This window comes from Ostrinia nubilalis, chromosome 8 (genome assembly GCF_963855985.1).
Source record: "Ostrinia nubilalis chromosome 8, ilOstNubi1.1, whole genome shotgun sequence".
Taxonomy (NCBI): Eukaryota; Metazoa; Arthropoda; class Insecta; order Lepidoptera; family Crambidae; genus Ostrinia; species Ostrinia nubilalis.
This window is the reverse complement of record NC_087095.1, coordinates 13,994,265-14,011,045: the sequence shown is the minus strand read 5'-3', so window position 1 is coordinate 14,011,045 and position 16,781 is coordinate 13,994,265. Positions and strand designations below refer to the sequence as shown.

The window sequence follows — 16,781 nt, the reverse complement described above, 5'->3', positions numbered from 1 at the left end:
CCAAAAACGGCATTAACGATAGCTACGTCCATTAAAGTTTTCCTTTTTTAGGGTTCCGTACCCAAAGGGCAAAAGGGACCCTATTACTAATAAATACTCCCCTGTCTCTCTGTCTATTTATTTATTATTTATTTATTTATTTATATTAGGAAGTCTATTACCAGTCTATATCTCATGAACCGTGACAGCTAGGCAGTTAAACTTTTCACAGGTGATGTTTTTCCATTTCCGCTATAGCAACAAATACTAAAAACAGAGTAAAGTTAACATTTAAGAGGGGGCTCCCATACAGCGAATGATTGATTTGCCGTAAACTATTTACCTACATACTAAGACCTAGTAAGGGCCTAAGTAGTGAATAAGATCTTTGGCTTTAACTTTGGCTTTGACTTTGGCTTTGACTTTGACTTTGATACCTACAAGTTGGAACCGTCAGGGCGCGAGTCCGACTCGCACTTGTCCAGTTTTTTTAAGTTTGCCTCATTAATAAACTAGGAGGAATTTCTCAAACGAGAGCGTAGGCGAAGTCAAATACTTTTCTTCTAATTAAAGGCTTTGTAGCATTTCCTTCCTGAATGCAATATTAGCGAATAAATGCCTGCTTTACTTAATTGGTAGTAATTTGTATTCTATTTGCAGAACTCATTAGGATGTGCTAAGGCGAATTTCATTCATTTTGGGGAAGAGGATATTTTTAACGCTATGTAGAGTCAACCGATAACATCGTACCATACATTTCTGCTGCTGAATAGTAACTTTTACAATTAAGTAAATGTCAATCAGCCAAATAGGAGTTTTGTTTTTTTTTATGTGACAGGAGGCAAACGAGCAGACGGATCACCTGATGGTAAGTGATTACCGTCGCCTATAGACATCCGCAGTCCCAGGGTTTCAGCAGAGTGTAAAAAAATTAAGAAATGGCTTCGAAACTTGAATTAAATTAAATCTTTCAAGTCAACAATAGCCAATTCCTCTGTGGTTGAGGATTCCGGGTGAAGCTTCAACCTCCAGCCTGATCATCACTTACAATCAGGTGAAAAACAAGCCAAGAGCTTCCTCATTGTGAATAAAAAAGTCTCTATAAGTGTAGATTATTACACAAAACAAATTTCATCCTCTTATTAATATTTTATTCTAACAATACAAAAGCTAGTTAAAATATAATACCAAAGGTATAAAACGCCAATAAATACAGCAAAATGAAGATGTATTACAAAACTGTTTGACGTAATAACAGATCCGCAAACTACGCAAGTGACATCCGTTTCAAATAAAATACCAGACGAAGAGAAACCTCTATAGGTCTTGCTTAAGGCCGTGTGGTCTAAGTCAGGAGCGTTTAATATCTAATTGAAAGAAAGTAAGAAAGAAATATTAATTACGATGAACATCACTCAGAGGACAAAGAAAGAAAGAAAGACAGAAATAGCACATAAATATTACAAGGAAATAAATAGTGAACTGAGCAGTGCCACCCTGTTGCAACAGCGATGCCCATCGCAATGGGACTCCACTCAGCATATGCCGTGGCCCACGGTGGGGAAGGCCACGAAACTGGTTTTAAGTATGCACCATGCCGAGTGGAAGTCACGGACACCGACCTAAACTGCATATAAAACAGTTTAAAAATAAATATAATTGTGTATACAGAATGTACAAGAAATGGTATATACCATGATCAGAGATGCTATCCCATAGCATAATCAGAATCTGAGGCAATAACTGTGAAGTTAAGAGTACCTCATAACTCATGAAAAAAAAATTTAAGTGACAACCAAAAAATTGCTCAAAAAAATCATTCTCAAACTCTACATTATTAAATTCAGAACTATTAATCATCATCGTTTCAGCCATAGGAAGTCCGCTGCTGAACATAGGCCTCCCCCAATGATTTCCACAATGGCCTGTATTTTCTATTACGAGACATCAAATATTTTCAAAAATATGTATTTGTAATGGTGACGATGTTCTACTCGTATTTTACTTTCGAGAATATTCTTCCATTTATTAGCGCATTAAATCACTTTGGAATACCCTGATGGAGCCTTTTACCAGAGTAAATACAAATGAGTAGGTCATCTTCAGAGAAACGCACGGGCGCGGTTTGTATGTGAGCGCGCCAATACGTATGCGGCGCGCACGCACACACTGACATTTAGCGTGGATTAGCGGGGAGCCAGTCGTGGTTGCGCCGAATTTTGTCAGTGTGTGCGTGCGCGCTGCATACGTATATTGGCGCGCTCACATACAAACCGCGCTCGGTGCGTATCTATGAAGATGACCTACTCATTTGTATTTAGTCTGCTTTTACGCTGTATTTTGTAACTTGAAGCCCATTTGAAGAGCTCGACCGCTCGTAACGTTGTGAAATCCGGCGGCGCACCAGGATCTCAAGTACCTGCGAGTGTCGACGGCAATTTGCATCGCCCTTACATAAGACATTATCCTCTTACTTTGATTAAAGGGCCTTCACACAAGTGATAATGGGGTTTATGACACCACGTAACAAATGGTAGCCTTTAAGAAATTGGGACTATTCCCACCTCTCGTTCCCACTACTGCAACTCCTATGTAGCCTGGATCTACAGCTAGACCGCTATAAAAACCCAACCAATGAAGGTCAAATGGTAGCCTTTGTATGAACTGTGTACTCTCAATTTCGCGAAGATTTATACTAAAAGAACCTTGTTTGAAAACCTAAAAAGTTTTCCCTAAAAATCAAAAGTTTAGCTTATGTTTCAGTAAGAGGGATTTTCTCAATATTCTGGTTCAAACGTGAGTTTATTTAATAACAATATCAATTAAATACTTTTTGTTTAATATCTATTAGATAATATTTTTAGCTCGCTACGCATTTTGAACAAGAAGTAGTAGTATCTATCCTTAGTTTATTGTTTTATAAGATTTAGCATTATATTTGTTGAGCCAAAGGTTTATTAGCTGTTAGTAACTTTTATTACATCACCTATCGATCTGTAATCTAGAAGTTATAAGGTTCCTAGACTTACTTTAATTACTTCTTGAAGTTGCTTACCAGATCCAATCCAACTTTAGCTTTCTGACACGCCATTTAATTTTATCGTACAATATTTTATGATTTAGGGTCGGACGAGAGCACTTCAAGCTAAATACGATGGAGTCTTATCTCGTTTTATGTTGTATGAATTTTTTTAAATGTTCATACAAAATAAAATTTATAAAATCAGATTTGTATGAAAATTAAAATAATTAAAATGATGATATCAATTTTCTGACTTCACCATACCATTTATATCTATATATATAAAAATGAAACCCGTTTCGCGTTGTCACGGCATCACGTGTGAACGGCTGAACCGATTTCGATAATTCTTTTTTTTAAATGTTTGTGGAAGTCCAAGGATGGTTCTTACAGAAAAAAATATTAAGAAAATCTCTACGCTAAGGCGGTACGAAGTTCGCCGGGTCAGCTAGTGCATAATAATATGTTAACATGGGCTAGTGTCGGCTCATATACCCATTTACCTAACATCCTGTATACATTGGGTTGCTATCTCTAAAATTCGGCAACCAGGACTAGATGCGTGAAAACCCCGGATTTTAAAGCCCAGAACCCGGTCGCCCTCTAAACTAGGACAAATCCGTGGAAACCCGGACAGAGGGCAACCGTAGTTATACATGACCTTATACTGATAATTTCCTGCTAAATGAAAACACTAGACTGGAAGACGTAGCGTTTGCAGGCCTCCTACTAGGTGGACCGACTATCTGGTAAAGGTCGCGGGAAAAGGCTGGATGCGGGCAGCGCAGGACCGTTCATTATGGAAAACCTTGGGGGAGGCCTTTGTCCAGCAGTAGACGTCATTTGGCTGAAACGAACGAACGAACGAAAACACTAGTGTACTTTTGACTTTCGAAGATTATTAAAAATAGCACTGACCAAACTGCCAACAATAAATGAATGCTTTCATTTCGCTAAATAACTGCTTTGGTTTAAAAACGGACTCGTCATTGAGAGACTGTGTAGTGTGTAGGCTGCACGGTCGTGATTTGGCCTCGAAGTTCAACGCTCTATCACGGCTATGGTTGGCAAAAACACAGGGAAAACAGACAGCTTACTGCAATCTAACTGGGCCCTTTTTATAGAGGTCATACCTAGTGAAACCCAGGCCTAAGAGAAATACTGTCGTTACAAAAACAAAAATATATTTTTCTCAAATGTCAAACTTCAACTTGTTTACCAGCACTTGTTTTTTTTTTCCTTGGTAAAGTTTTTAATTGATATTAATATGTTATACCTTGGTCAAGTTATTAATTGTTAATTATTGACTTCCTTATAGTCTCAAATATCTTGTAAACAATATTTATAATTGGTATTAAATCATAGCGACCTGACGTCATGTCCAGAAATCTTAGAAAATACAATATTGTAGATACGAATAAAAATCTTTGTATGAAGTAAAAACTTTTTCTTTGGTTAATGTAAGAACTATTCGTGCACGTAACATTATTAGTGCAAAACAGAATTGATTAATGGATACAGTTGTTATTTAATGAATGACAGTAACATTTTTTGTAGACTTTGAAAGAGTTTTTACTTAATTTTTCAACAAGTATAGGTATAGGTCGCGCAGTAGTAAGTGAGTAGAGATTTAGATCTGAGGTGGAATTGTGTAAAGCAATCGTTATCATTTGACAGAATAATCGTACGTTATGAACTGTCAAATGATAACGACTGCTTTACACAATTCCACCTCTGTATACGCCGACGTCTTGCGTATTCTGATTTGTGTATTCTGCATTCAAATATTACACCAGTGTGAGTTGTGTGTCTCAACTTTTTAACCGACTTCAACAAAAGGAGGAGGTTCTCAATTCGGTTGTTATCTTTTTTTTTGTACTCGAACTTTTGTGCGCGACCAATAAGATCATGCATTCAAGTTTTTTAATCGAGCCAATGGTGGCTCTCTTTCTTTAGCTGTGTTCCAGCTTTGAGTCATATTATTTTCCGCTTGGCGCGAAGTTTGTACGTGTTTCCATGATTTATCATCTTCGTTAATAGGCTAGCTTGCCTCAGGCACATGGATTTAATTTAAACAGAATCACGAAATTTCTTCCTTCAATTATATCAAGTTAATAATAAAAAGAAAACATAAAATTTCGTAATTGAAACTCACTTGACAAAATTTCGTGTTGTCCGTACCTATTGGAATTAATAGATATTTATAGACTGAATTGATAATATTATTTTTAACACTGTCGAAACTATAATCTGAATAACTTGCATCATTCTATTAAAATAGTCATTCATCAAATGTCAATTTGATGTTCAAAAATTATTTCTGTTTTTGAATTCTAGAAACTACATTTTTGGATTCTTTTAGTCCTAAATAAAATTTTATCTTTTTTGCAATAATGTAATAGTTAATTTCTTAGAATGCTACTTTTTACAGTAATTTTATGTCTAGACATATCTAATATCAGTTTTTGGTATTTTTATTTGGAAATTGGTTCGTTCGTTCCAGCCGAAAGACGTCCACTGCTGGACAAAGGCCCCCCCAAGGATTTCCACGAAGACCGATCCTGCGCCGCTCGCATCCAGGCACCTCCCGCGACCTTCACCAGATCGTCGGTCCACCTAGTGGGAGTCCTGCCCACGCTACGTCTTCCATCTAAATTGGTAATATTATTGAAATGAAGAATCAGTGCTAACTTTCAGGAGAAGTTTAATCGCACTGGGATTGAATGAAGGCAGGTGCGCTAAACTTCATGGTTCCGTACCTCGCAACTTTCACCGTTTAGCCAATTACTTTTCACGCGAAATCGGACCTTAGTGCAAACAATAAAAAGTATCGGACTATCGATACTGTTAACATGAGCAAAGACAGAAAATTGAACTTTATGTCCTTGCTCACAAGGTGCGTATTGACGCTTTGTTCAGTTACACTTTGAATACGTATTACGTAATATTGGAAAGATCGAATTCGGAAGACCGTCTTTGACATGTAATGATGAATGACACGGGTCCCTCGTAATGACAAGTCAAATATTCGCCGATACTTTCATCTTATGTTTGGCATGAAATGTTCAGCAGCTTATTCAAACAGATGTTATTGGCAGATAATACCATAAGACACTTTTTATGCAGAATAAAGCAGGTATTTGATCGCAATCACACCAGTGGGCTGAGTGTGAGTTTACATCAAATGCGCTTACTAGTGAGCGCGTTTAAAAAATGTATGAAAATTTTAGTTTTTAAACGTTTCTCGCTAGGGGCGCTGTACAATGACCGTCATTTACATTTAATGACATTTGCTCACTAGTGAGCGCGTTTGATGAAAACTCACACTAGGCCCTCTGATGTTAAAAGTCTTGTCCTGATGTTAAGTAATGCCCTGAAAATGCCTATTCACTCTTGCCTTAAAACTTTTATTAAGGTCACCTTGTGTACTAGCTGTGGCGTCAAATATTAAATACTTGCATAAATAAAATACCTATATCACTAGAATACCTAAAGCTCATATTTTAGACCTAGTTTGAAAACACTTGGTAGGCGTATAAGCGTATTTTTTCTGATGTCTAACAAACAAGTATGTGGAGGAACACTGTGTGTGATCCTCATTAGTGAGGGACCGAGGAAGAAGAAGAAACATAATTTAGAAAATAATAAGTTGTGCCCTTATTTCGCTAAGGCGGCAGAAGATCCCAAGTCTTGTAAAAAGAATCTTATGAATATGCATCACCGGCGCTGCATAGGTGTAACGTGCATAAATAATGCCCTAGTGTGAACTCCGGGAATATCTAATTAAACACTTTTTATTACCATTGTGTACAATGTACGCTTCGTGTGAAGTGTAACTTTCCGCAAGTGGGTAGGTTAAATCTGTCTTTTGTTTTGTAGCTCATTTCTCGCGTACCATATTGACCCGTTGGAAGAACTTTGACAATATTGGGTTTATTAATCCAATAATAGTGTAATAAAGAAATTATTGTCTCTATTATACGTTTTGTTTTCTGTAACGCAAAATTAATACAATACTTTTATACGAGGGGCTCAGTAATATAAGGGCCAAACTTTAAGTAGTAGAAGTAGATGTCACTTATTTATTATCAAGCTATACTTAGACTTGAATGTGCACTGGAAAGGGCCTTCCCTACATACTAATTGATTTGATTATAAAATTATGATAATAATATTTATTATCACAGAAGAGAATATTTAATTTAATATTTCTTTACATTTTTACGTTGCCTGCTGCTGTCTTTCCCGAAAACTATAATCCGGGCCTCTTCAAGGCGAGAGTGAATAAGCACTTACAGGGCAGATATGTACCATCCTAGACTGCATCCCACTTAACATCAGGTGCGATTGTGGTCAAATACCTGCCTTGTTATGCATAAAATAAAAAAAATGATTTTCTCCTTTTAATATGGCTTCATCTAGCCTTGACAACAGTGTTCAAAAATAAACGGCAAATAAAAATTCCGCGGCGTCTCACAAATCTCATAATTTAAGTCCATTAGCTCCAGAAAACACTAAAATGTGAAACGTAATACAAAAGGCTCACCATTAAAAACAATGACGTCTATTAACGCTTATTTCCCTGTTTTTATCTCGCATTTTGCGAATAAATAAAATACAGGCTGCAAGTGACGGGTTGACGAATACTTAATTCGTTGTCATAAGTATTTTATTCGGATATGAAACAGGATATTTCTTTGTATTAATCCTTTGTATCTTCGTCAATGTTCACATTTCTATTTACTGTTCTCTGCAAAATTAAATATGTAGTAAAATAAATCCCATCAAAAACAATACTTGTCAAAAAAACCAAGTCTCGCAACTCAGTTGTTCTACGGTAAAAAGTTGTGAGATCCATGTAATACCAAGTCCAGGCCAGGAAATCTTTAACGTTTTACATAAATTATTGACTTGGCCATCGCACTAAATAATTTAATTTACACGTGTTTTCATGCGATGGCCAAGTCAATATATTTATGTAAAACGTTAAAGATTTCCTGGCCTGGACTTGGTATTACATGGATCTCACAACTTTTTACCGTAGAACAACTGAGTTGCGAGACTTGGTTTTTTTGACAAGTATTGTTTTTGATGGGATCTCATTTCTTTTTGTATTTTGTAGACAGCAGTTATGTATCTAGAAAACTGGACCGAAATTGAAAAATTTTACTCGACTTGGCGGTTGCACTACCGTGCCCCCAAATATTTAAGTTTTTCCTTGATTCATACACCAAACACTACTTATATTCCAAATTTGAAGCTTCTAGGTCTGCTAGAAGTGCCTTAGAGTTTTGATGATCGGTGAGTCAGTGAGTCAGTGAGTCAGTGAGTCAGTCAGTGAGTGACAAAATTAAGTAACTTTGACCCGTTATAATTCTTAAACTACTGGTTCAAATTGAATGAAATTTTAAATATACCGTGTCTTTACAATGCCTGCATAGCTAATGAAAATTCAGCCTTCTAGTTTTATCCACAACGAAGTTACAGGCGGTCGAAAATGGCCTGAATTGCTTCGAGAAAAGGATGGTACGGCCGTGCCGCTTTTTTGCTCGACTTGGTGAAGGCACTGCCGTGCCCCCAGATGAAAAAAAATTGACATCCTAGGGATTTTCAACTCAAAAGGGACTGAAAAGTTGACAACTGGAACTTTTGACTTCACTTGACATTCTATTTTCAGCTGTATTAACTTTGTAATCATATGAAAATTGCTTTATATTACATATTCTCTGAATGGCTGTTGGCAATGTTTTACTGATATTTTCGCTAACCTGTCGCTTCCACCCTGTATACCTACGAATACGAATATTTTATTTTTGTTACAGGTTCATCCACAAGCGAAGGTTATATTGCCAATATTCTCGTAGTTAGGACGCTTGATTATTACTGACTTAAAGTATGATGACTTTGTCCAACAGTGGACGTCTTTCAGCTGAAACAAACGAAAGAAAGAACAGTATATAATTATCATGCTTAGATCGTTGCTCAGTTTTGGCTTTCGCTTGGCTGCCACAAGATACGTGACACAAACGTCAGTTTCACTTGTCATCACTTTCAATAAAATGCACTAACATAATCCTGCAGCTGCGCACGCGTTGATTTTGGCTTGTCATTATTGTGCAAAACAGAGAACGGGCAGCAGCGCTCTCTGAAAAACATCAATCTTTAACCTCCTGGGGCCCGGGAATTATTTTTATCGTGAATTCATATGAAAACTATCCAAATAGTATTAATAATTGATATAATTATCTTAAAAAATAAAATAAAATTTTTTATCTGGAAAACGGCAATTTTCTCAATGTCATATATTTACGACATCGGTTCCCAATGTCAACGACTTTTTTATTTCATGTACAGGATGTCCCGTAATAAATTGCACAAAAGTAATTCCTAGTTAAGTTTCTTGACTATCTACAACGAATTTGAATCGATTTTTGAAATATATTGAGATGCCAAAAAATTTTTTGCTATATTTTAAATTTTTTTTCTGCCTGTGCTTACTTTTTTCTATGCAGTGGATGCAAATATTGATATTTTTTAAGTACCTTTTCGTTAAAATGTAGCTAGATAGATTCTTTATCAAGTTTTATGTCATTTTTGGGCAATAACATTGCATCTCTATTGTTAACGCCAATCGCGCGCCGGCGCAGGAAACCGGTCCCGCAAACTGGACGCCGCGCTGCCCGCCGCCCGCCGACCGACGACGATAACGCCCTCGGCTCCACTCGCCACTCGCCGCAAACCGCCGGGCAAGACGCACGTACTTACATAGCCTACTATTTGTAAATTTTACGTTACGAAGTAAATCGTTATAAACTTCAAAAAGTCTTGCTCATTTCACGACCCTGGAACCGGGTTAGCCGAAGAAGATTCCCGCCAGTTTTTGGACCTTCTCACTGGATTCAATTCACACCGACGTGGACGCGCGACCTTTGGACTCCGGGAAAGTGGCTCGACGGCAACCTACAACGGACGCGAACGGTTCCAGAACTTCCAGCACACGAAGGCGCAGTCATCAAGTGGCAATTCAGGGCAGTGCAAATCCGATTTTCCTTTACTTTCCTTCCCTTTATTGTCCGCTTTGCATACACGGACCTTAATTACGTGTAAAATATTTCTCGAATACCTTCAGTACAAATATTCTTCTCTTTCGCTTTAAATCTTCACTTTCATTAATCATTACATTCATAAATCTGTCTACACGGACTTTAATTACGTGTTTATCAGTTTTTATTCAAATTTGCATACCGTTAAACACTATTTGCCGTGTGGTGACGGCAGAGTAGAATACATTTGTCACCAACCCCTACTCTTCCCGCGGGTGTCGTAAAAGGCGACTTAGGGACAAACATCAATCGTTTAAACTGCGATCTCCAACATCAATCAACATTTAAATACATTCCCTTTATTCATACCTACCTATACGCGGACCTTAATTACGTGTTGGGTTTTTTAAACATTATTTCACATTATTTATTTCTCGCATTCCAGCGCACACGCAGCCAAATCGTGCGTTTGCAACGCTCGTTATACCTACCCACCGGTGCCTGCCTACGTACCTACGCTTGCGCCTAACGGTCGGTCAGCTGATTGCTCCGCCAAGCTTGCGCTGTTTCATTGCCTTCTTCACTGCACATTACGCTTTAAGTATTCGTTCCATTGTCATCACTTTATTTTGCACTCATTAATATTATCGAAAACTTTAAACTTAGTTTGTAATTATCATTAAATTAAATTTACATCATGAGTAAGTTAACTGAATTGAAAAGGAAACGTAGTTCCTATAAATCCAAGCTTACGCAATTTAAAACATACTTTTCACGAATTTCTACTTGCGAAAAGCCTAATCCTGTACAAATTAGCGATTTAAACTTAAGATTAGCTAAAATTGAAGAATGGTACAGTGAATATGACGCGTTGCAGATTGAAATCGAAAGTTGTTTGGAAATTTCAGACGTTGACTGCGAAAAGGAGTACAAATATCGCGAGGAGCTTGAAAGCGAGTACTTTGCGGTGGTCGGCAGCGCGCGCGAGTGGGTAAGCAGGTTGACCTCTGCGCAGCACGACGAGGGCGCGTCGGCCTCTTCCGCGGCAGGTACTGTCCTCACAGCAGGTACACCGACTTTAACATTACCTACTATTGCGTTACCTACCTTTTCTGGCCATTTCGAGGAGTGGTTACGATTTCACGATACTTTCAAGTCGCTCATACATTGCAATGATAGTATTCCTAAAATTAACAAGTATCATTACTTACAGTCGTCATTAAAGGACAAAGCTGCGAACGTTATAAGTTCATTGGAATTTTCAGCAAGTAATTATGACATTGCTTGGCAGTTATTATGCGAACGTTATCACAACAATAAAGTTTTAATAAATAACCATATTCAAGCGTTATTTGATATGGAACAAATTACGAAAGAATCTTCAGTCGCTTTAAGAAACTTAATAGATTCTTTAAATAAACATCTCAGGGCACTTGAGGGGTTAAACATTAACACTCATAACTGGGATACTTTATTGATTCATATGGCTTCAAGCAAACTTGATAATTCAACAAATAGAAAATGGAAAGAATACACTAATAACTTTGATAAAATTCCAGATTTAGAGAAGTTCATTAATTTTATTAAAAATCGCGCCAGTTTGCTTGAAACTATCAATTTGAGCCAAGTTAAACGTAGACATAGTGAACCAATCACTTCAAGGTCACGCGCATTTGTTGCTAACACGAACGCACAAACAACAAATTACTCGTGTCCTTTATGTAAACAGAATCACGCTATTTACCAATGCACAAAATTCAAATCTTTATCTGTTCACGCTAAAATCAATAAAGTAAAACAATTAAAACTTTGTCTCAACTGCTTGCGTCACGGGCATGACGTTAGCAAATGTAGGTTCGGTTCATGTAGGATTTGTTCTAAGCGACATAACACGATGTTACATACAGAGGAACAGTCACAGGTTGAGCCTAAGGGTTCCGCACCCTCTAACATTTCGTCCCACAGCGACAAAGGTGTCACGTTAGCTACACAAGAGGTCGTTGAACCCGAGTGCTATGATAATGACTCGAGTTCTGATCATGATTATGACGATACGGCGGAACAAACTGAAGTTGTATTGTCTTCCACTCACAACTGCTGTGTCCTGTTGTCTACAGTCCTCGTTGACGTGGTTGACGGCAATGGCATCCGTCACACTGTCCGTGCTTTACTGGATAACGGTAGCACGTCCAATTTTATAACTAAGAAGTTACTTAATAAATTAAATATTCCCCATTATTCAACTTCGACAGCCGTTGAAGGATTAAGTCGCGACTCAATTCGCATTCACTTCCGTTCCAATGTAACATTGTTTTCACGAACTGAAAAATATAGTACAAAAATTAATTGTTTCGTTATTCCTCGCATTACTCAGATGTTGCCCACAACTTACTTTGAAATTCAATCTTTAAATATTCCTAAAAATATTAAATTAGCTGATCCAACCTTTAACACACCTTCTGACATTGATATGTTACTTAGCGCTGATGTTTTTTGGAACGTATTATGTAACGAACGTATTTCTTTAGGAAAAAATAAACCGATTCTCAACAACACTAAGCTTGGTTGGCTGGTGTCAGGTGCGATGCAGTCGCAACAGTTGAATAATAATATTCAATCTACGCACATGTCTACAGTCCATTGCCATTTCATAAACGAGGTTGAGCTACAACATAAATTAGATAGGTTTTTTGAATTAGAATCAGTTCCATCACCCCGTAAAACTACTAATCAAGAAAATCATTGCGAGATTCATTTCAATCAAACAACAACTCGACAAACTGACGGTCGATTTGTTGTAGAAGTTCCAATGCAACATTCACCTGAATTGTTAGGTGAATCATATGAACAAGCTTTCAATAGATTTCAGTCTTTAGAACGAAAACTAGCTCGTTATCCATTACTTAAACAAAAGTATTCTGATTTTATTCAGGAATATATTGACTTAGGTCACATGTCATTAAATACAGATAGCAAAAATGATAAATATACATACGTACTTCCTCATCACGGCATATTAAAGGAATCTAGCCTCACAACGAAATTGAGGGTTGTTTTTGACGCATCCGCCAAGACAACATCGGGTTTATCATTTAACAATCTTCAATATATAGGGCCGACCGTACAAGATGATCTCATTAGCATTTTAATCCGTTTCAGACAGCACAAATACGTAGTCACATCCGATTGTGAGAAAATGTACCGATGTGTACTTGTCGCAGAACATCAAAGATGTTTGCAACAGATTCTTTGGCGTTTTGACCCCAAAGAAGAACTAAAAATGTACAAATTAAACACCGTAACGTACGGCACAGCCTCCGCTCCGTATTTGGCTACTCGCTGTCTTGTACAGTTAGGGAAAGAATGTACTGATCCTTTAGTCCGTGAAACTATAATACACGACTGCTACGTAGACGACTACATAAGCGGTCATGATTCAAAGTCGACAATTATACACATAATACAAGGTGTTATTTCTCAGCTCAAGAAAGGTCAATTTCATTTACGAAAGTGGCGTTCTAATTGCCCTGAAATATTAAATAGCATTCAAGAAGAGGATAATCACGATGGTTTGCTTAAGATAGTAAATGATGATGATGCAAAGACTTTAGGCTTGAGGTGGTCTGCTAAATCAGACACGCTTCTATTTTCTGTTAACGTTGAGTCACCATCAAATAAATTGAGCAAGCGATCAATTCTATCCACAATAGGACAGGTGTTCGATCCTTTAGGACTTATAAACCCATGTATACTGCAGGGAAAGATAATTCTGCAAAAACTCTGGGCCTCTAAAATTTCATGGGATGACCCCTTACCTTCTGAAATCGAAGAGGAATGGTTAACATTCTTGAGGACCCTTCCACAATTAAATAAAATCATTATTCCACGACGCACATTGTGCAATTCACCTATACTTATAGAAATACATTCCTTCAGCGATGCATCTTTACACGCTTACAGTGCTTGCGTATACTTACGGTCTATATCAGCAGACGGTACCATCACTGTCCAATTAGTCATGGCTAAGAGCAAAGTAGCACCTTTAAAGGGCATGACGATACCACGATTAGAACTTTGCGGTGCACTGTTAGCAGTCAGAATAACTGAAAAGGTTCGAACAGCTTTAAGGTTGAAGGTCAAGCGTTGTGTTCTATGGAGTGATTCCACAATTGTATTGGGTTGGATTCGGACTCCCAAATCCTCTCTTAAAACGTTTGTACTGAATAGAATAAACGAAATCACTGAACATAGCGATTCCCACGCCTGGAGGTACGTGCCAACCAATTTAAACCCGGCCGACATAGGATCTAGGGGATGTAATGCAAATCAATTGAGTGGTTCTCAGATATGGTTTAATGGCCCGTCATTTTTAATACAGTCGGAATCTCAATGGCCTACTCAACCCAACTACATGCCCAGCTCTTTGCCAGAGATAAAGGTCGAATGCAAAGTTGCCACTGAACAAAATAACTACACTCAAAATTACTCAAATTTTGCTAAATTGAATCGAATCACTGCATACTTATTACGATTCATAAATAATTGCCGAAACCCAAGAAATAGATTCACTGGTCATTTAAAAATAAACGAATTGAACTCTGCCACGCTTACTTTATGTAAAATAGTACAGTTGGATGCATTTTCACATGAGCATAATATTTTAACTAAAAATAAACAACTGCCAGTTAAATCTAAAATTTTGAATTTAAATCCTTTCATGTCAAATGAAAACTTAATTCGTGTAGGTGGAAGGTTGTCAAATTCCAACTACGACTATGACACAAAGCATCCCATCTTGCTCCATGCATCTCACCACGTTACTAGGTTGTTATTTAGACATTATCACAAAATACTTATGCACGCAGGTCCTCAGTTGATGTTATCTATTTTAAGACATAAATTTTGGATAATAGGAGGTCGCAATTTGTCAAGAAAAATTACGCATGAGTGTCACGCCTGCTGTAGATTTGCTGGAAAGTCCATACAGCCTATAATGGCTGACTTGCCTAGAGAACGACTTCATAGTCAATTTCCATTCTCCAATGTAGCAGTAGATTATGCTGGCCCTATTATGCTAGCGGACAGAAAAGGTAGAGGATGCAAATTGATCAAATCATACATTTGTGTATTTGTTTGCCTAGCTGTGAGAGCAGTACACCTGGAATTGGTAACCGAGTTAAGTACTGAAGCATTTTTGGCTGCTTTAAATCGATTTGTAGCTCGCAGAGGTAAGCCTGACTTAATTCATTCCGATAATGGTACCAATTTTGTAGGAGCCGCTAATGAAATTTCAAAATTTTTAAAGTCAAATTGTGATGACATTAGTTCGAAATCAGCGGAGCAGTCAATTCAATTTAGATTCTCTCCTGCTTATAGTCCTCACTTCAACGGCTTAGCCGAATCTTCAGTAAAGGCAATTAAGCACCATTTAAAAAGAGTTCTCTCACTTGCTGTATACGGTACTTGTAGGTATCGAAGGAATATTAAATTCTCGTCCATTGACCCCCCTCTCCTCAGATCCCAACGACTTTAGTCCATTAACCCCATCACACTTCCTTATCGGACGCACACTCACGATGTTGCCTTCTCCACAGATGGATCTAGAAGAAACGACCAGAATATGCGCCCTGCCTCGATATCGGAGAGCTCAGATCCTGACTCAGCACTTCTGGAATAGATACTACATGGAATATATTTCAGATTTACAAAAGAGGCTGAAATGGAAGCGCAGCAATGGAGGAGAATTGCGCACTGGAGACCTGGTGGTGGTAAAGGACGACCGGCTACCACCTAACCGCTGGCTGCTCGGACGTGTCACCCGCCTCTACCCTGGCTGCGATGGCATCGCACGCGTAGCAGACGTCACCACCGCAACTGGAGTGCTGAGAAGAGCATACAATAGATTATGCTTGCTGCCAACCGAGGATATTTTGGAACTAGACGTTCCAACCCGGGGAACTTGTTAACGCCAATCGCGCGCCGGCGCAGGAAACCGGTCCCGCAAACTGGACGCCGCGCTGCCCGCCGCCCGCCGACCGACGACGATAACGCCCTCGGCTCCACTCGCCACTCGCCGCAAACCGCCGGGCAAGACGCACGTACTTACATAGCCTACTATTTGTAAATTTTACGTTACGAAGTAAATCGTTATAAACTTCAAAAAGTCTTGCTCATTTCACGACCCTGGAACCGGGTTAGCCGAAGAAGATTCCCGCCACTATTTTTTATTAAATAGTATTTCAAAATTTTATTGCATTTCATTTGGATGACTCAAATTAAAAAATCCTCGTGATAAAAAAATGTATCACACCAATGTGTAATTAACATTAAGATGATTGATGAAGATAAGGTCAATAGCAATAAAAAAGATAAAAAACAATTTGATTAAGTGTCTAATAAAATTATTTTAATTTCATAAAAAAAATCAAAGAGACTTGAGGTGTTGATAATACTTCTGGGCCGACTTTACCAGTAAAATCGAGTTTTGAGTATATCTACCTAAACAAATAAGAAAATAATATCAGATTGTATGCTATTTAATAGAAAATGTATAATGTCATACAGGTATTACACTGGGCTCTGTCAGTTTACACTAGTAATTGGGACCTCATGTAATACCTGTATGACATTCAGATTTCACCATGGTTTTCGTAGTTTTCATACGTATTTCCACAATCAGTGATACTCAGATAATAAAACAGTTCAAATCCCAAAACGAATAATAACATAGGCTTATA

At 37.9% G+C, this 16,781-nt stretch overlaps 2 protein-coding genes across 3 annotated transcripts in view; one reads left to right on the top strand and one right to left on the bottom strand.

Moving 5' to 3' along the window:
• The window catches only part of LOC135073998 (tyrosine kinase receptor Cad96Ca), a 115,955-nt gene that overhangs the window by 86,453 nt on the left and 12,721 nt on the right, over positions 1-16,781 (bottom strand). The gene's annotated exons all lie outside the window — the stretch shown is intronic.
• On the top strand, positions 9,623-16,207 carry LOC135073997 (uncharacterized). Its single transcript, XM_063968284.1, has 2 exons — positions 9,623-11,035; positions 15,639-16,207. Exons 1-2 carry the CDS (start codon positions 10,742-10,744, stop codon positions 16,008-16,010), a joined length of 666 nt encoding a protein of 221 aa, XP_063824354.1. The 5' UTR covers positions 9,623-10,741; the 3' UTR covers positions 16,011-16,207.